The 3,930-nt window shown below is 28.3% G+C and overlaps 1 protein-coding gene across 1 annotated transcript; it reads right to left on the reverse strand.

Moving 5' to 3' along the window:
* Positions 1 to 676: 676 nt before the first annotated feature.
* Positions 677 to 2,201, reverse strand: LOC117173086. Its single transcript, XM_033361469.1, has 2 exons — positions 1,902 to 2,201; positions 677 to 1,783 (listed from the first exon to the last, which is right to left on the reverse strand). The coding sequence occupies exons 1-2, from the start codon at positions 2,095 to 2,097 to the stop codon at positions 1,605 to 1,607; spliced, it is 375 nt and encodes a 124-aa protein (XP_033217360.1). The 5' UTR covers positions 2,098 to 2,201; the 3' UTR covers positions 677 to 1,604.
* Positions 2,202 to 3,930: the final 1,729 nt, after the last annotated feature.

The following is a 3,930-nucleotide window of genomic DNA, read 5'->3' on the forward strand; positions in this document are numbered from 1 at the left end:
ACTTAATATTCTAGTTATAACTTATAAGTTTCTATAAGTACGAAAATTAACATTAAGGAATATTCGTGTGAAGTATTGTATTCATTTCAATTTAAGTTGTCGAATTACATTGCTGACGTAAAAGGCGATGACAGTTTATTGAGATTTTGAGGTTAGGAGCAGCCTATTACAAGAGTGATCTGCTCGCAGGATCATAAAACTCAAGTAATATATTTATAAAGTTTTAACATTACATTCTTCTTTCCCAGTTTAATGTAAATAAGTAGTATTTTTACATAAACCTATAAAAAAATATTTTTTCCGTGAGAAATCCCGAAATTGTACGTCTCAAAAAAGTGTACGAAAATTCAAGATTTTTCTTGATACAGAAAAGCAAAAGAATACTAATTTAAAGAATCTCTACCTTATGCTAACACATTTTTCATTTTCCCTGGATAACAAAATTAATTTTCTGCCAAAAAAGACAACTTTTTAAACAAAATACAAGAATTTGTAACAAAAAAGGGATTCACTTTGAAGCCAGCGGGAAAAAGTTATGTGTACAGTTAGATATTAAATTTTCACACACAAAAAAAGATTTTAAAAATAAAATACTTGTATTTTTTAACAAGGAAATGAATTTTTAAATACAATTAGAAATCTTGAATTAATTGAAAGGATTTTTAAGCAAAATTTATATTCTCCTATGACAAATAACAAAAATTTACGTCTCAAAGAACTGTACGCAAATTTAAGATATTTCTTGAAGCAAAAAGGCAAAAAATACCAATTTAAAGAATCTCTACCTTAGGACCGATTCTACCAACTGTGATTAAATCCTTGATTAGCTAATTATGATTATTTTTTAATCAGCGTTTTAATCACGATTAGCTAGTGACGCGTTCCACTATGCATTTTTAACCTCTTGTTAGCCAACCGTCGCTCTGTTCGTAATAAGTCTAGTTTCTGGGTGTTTCTGTTGTAATGGTGATCCTGATTGGCTGATTTCGAACTTGTATTCGCGCGCAAAATATACCTCGACTGCTCATGAACGAAGAGCAGCGATGTGTTTTTGTTTATGCACATCGTTTCCCAAATAAATGGACAGGAATTAGTTATCGATTGAAATTGAATATAAGTTATGTGAGGGCAAGATATCGTTATAAATTCGATCAATATTTCACACTATACTTGAACCTCAACTTTGAGGTTATGTTGACTCCCTTTAATCACTGATTAACTCGCTAACCAGCCAAAAATGGCCAGTCAAGTTAATCGACGATTAGACTTCTTTAATCATATTTTAAAAGTTGATGGAACGCAATCTGCTGATTAACCTAAGTTAATCAGCGATTAAAATTTAATCATAGTTAGTGGAATCGGCCCTTATGTTAATACATTTTTTATTTTCCCTGGCTAACATGATTAACTTTCTACCAAAAAAGACAACTTTCACAACAAAATATACGAATTTTTACCCAAAAAGGGATACACTTTGGCCCTACAGTGAAAAAGTTATGGGTACAGTTAGATAATAAATTTTCACAAAAAAAAAGATTTTCAAATAATATACTTCTATTTTTGACCAAAGAAATGAATTTTTAAATAAAATTATGAATCTTGAATTAATTAAAAGGATTTTCAAGCAAAATTTTTAATCCCCTTTGACAAATAACCGTTTTCGCAGATAGGTGGTAGCGGGGCAGTGAAATTTTCCTTTTTAGAGCGGTTCCTTTTTCATCACCTAATTTTTGACAAGGCACCCTATCAGGATAATCCATATTCGCCAAGTCAGCTGGAATGCCTATATAATACAAACAAATTACAAACGATTGCAATAAACTTAAAATCACAAATAATTCTTTCGCTACAATTGTGGGAAACATAACCTCACACTCTAAACGCATACATTTCTTACTTACCACTCCTAAAATGTTTCTTGCAAATTCGAGAATTTTTTAATTGACTTGCACTTAAAGGCCTACGACGCAAAACACTTATCCACATTTCCCTTCTTCTCTTTGACAATATAATAAGTTTACTTGTGGGCAGATTACTAGGCCCAGCACAAGATTTTTCAATTAACTTTTGATATTTCTCAGTTATGCCTATTGGCATCCGAAAAAGTCATGTGTCTGGGTGCACAGCAATGTGTTCCTTACACCCTACTATGAAACAATATTTCATCATTTTTCTTCTTTTATTTTAAAACCGCATCCGAAATATGTCATCCCTATACTGGCAATGCATTTTCCCTTACACGTATACCCCCGGACATGATCTAATAAATACATGGTCTAGCCACGCGCAAGTAAAAAAAAACCGCAGCAATAAGGACCCACCGTTTAATTTCTCCATGTTGGATAAGTAAGGCGGCAAACATAAGGGATTTGAAAATGTAAAATGTAAGAATAAAAATTTCCTGTACTTTTGAGGTGTAGAAATATTTGAATCCCAATCAAATGTATTATAATAATGTTGAAGATCGCTAAAGGAAAATATGGATTCACTATTATTTTAGGTTATGTGTTACATAACCTCTTTCTGCGGACAAAAAGTGACATATTTGTGTCAAATAAAATGAAATTGAATTCAAGTGGGAAACATGGAAAACGATCGGGAATTTTATAGGACTGAAGAAAACCGGGAAATGACAGTGAATTTATTTTTTGACCGGGAATTTTACAAAATTCTTAGAATAAAAATTTTGTCCAACTTCGATTTCAACGGTTTCTAAATAATCTCCTCAATTGAGATATTTATAAATTCTTATATCATTTAGTTTAGAATACTTCATTTGAAAATCTTTCACTTGAAAAATTTTCCATTTTAGACTTTTAATTTTTCAGCATATATTTTTATTTAAATAATTTTTAAATGATTTTTTATAGGTTAAAAAATAAAAAAATTAGAAGTTTTTTAAATCGAAGATCTTTTTATAAACAGCAGGATGGCCGCCGGACCTGCAAACCGAGAATTTTACGAATTTTCAGAAGAAAAATCTGTCCACGTTTGATTTTAACAGTTTTTAAAATAATTAAAATGCAGTTTTGAGGATCTAAAAAATTAAAAATTAAAAGCATTTGAGGTTGAAAATTTTTATGAAAAACAGTTTTATTTTATCAACTTTAAATATAAATAAATAAATTATTTTAAAAATTGATCTGTACTCTAAGTGTAGAAATCTAAACAATAATTGATTTGACCAAACAATTATAGATCCGTTCAAAAGTTGAGAATTCCCAGATTGTAACTGTTTCAATCCGAAAGTCTTTGATAAGAATTTAAATCAATATATCATTTATTCCGATAATTTTATTTTTAAATAAACATTTTCATGATTTATCAATGATATATTTGTCATTCAGAGTTTCAGGTATTCCTTTATATAATTTTTTTATATTAAAATAATAAATAAATACATTTATTAATTGGTTCAGCTACTAAAAAATGTAAACGTGCGGTTTACTATTTTCAATTTAAAAATAAATCCATAATAATACAGTCATAATTAAAGGTTTTTATTGTATTTAAAATATTGTGAGTCTAAATTATTTCATTTTTATCCCATTTAATTTGAAATTTCTTAATTTAGAAAAAGAATGAGTATTTAATATTTATCAATATTTCACTGTTCATTTAAGACGAGTAAGTTGAAACCTAATATTTAAAAGAAAACAATTTGAAACTGAATTTTTTTACATAGAAAGCTTTGAATCTTTAGATTTTCGAAGATCTTTTGATCTTTTAGCATTACAATTTTAATTGTTCTATTTAAAAAGTGTTTAATTTATAAGTGAAACTTTTAAATTTTGACGCATAAATAAGGATTGAACACTTATTTCTTGCAAAAAAAATTTGAGTAATTTTAAGAGATATGAAGAAGTTGTAAAAAGATTCAAAATTAATGAAAAACTTGAAATTATTTCAAGTAATTTAAACGAAGTGTGT

Source organism: Belonocnema kinseyi, chromosome 5 (genome assembly GCF_010883055.1).
Source record: "Belonocnema kinseyi isolate 2016_QV_RU_SX_M_011 chromosome 5, B_treatae_v1, whole genome shotgun sequence".
Classification (NCBI taxonomy): domain Eukaryota; kingdom Metazoa; phylum Arthropoda; class Insecta; order Hymenoptera; family Cynipidae; genus Belonocnema; species Belonocnema kinseyi.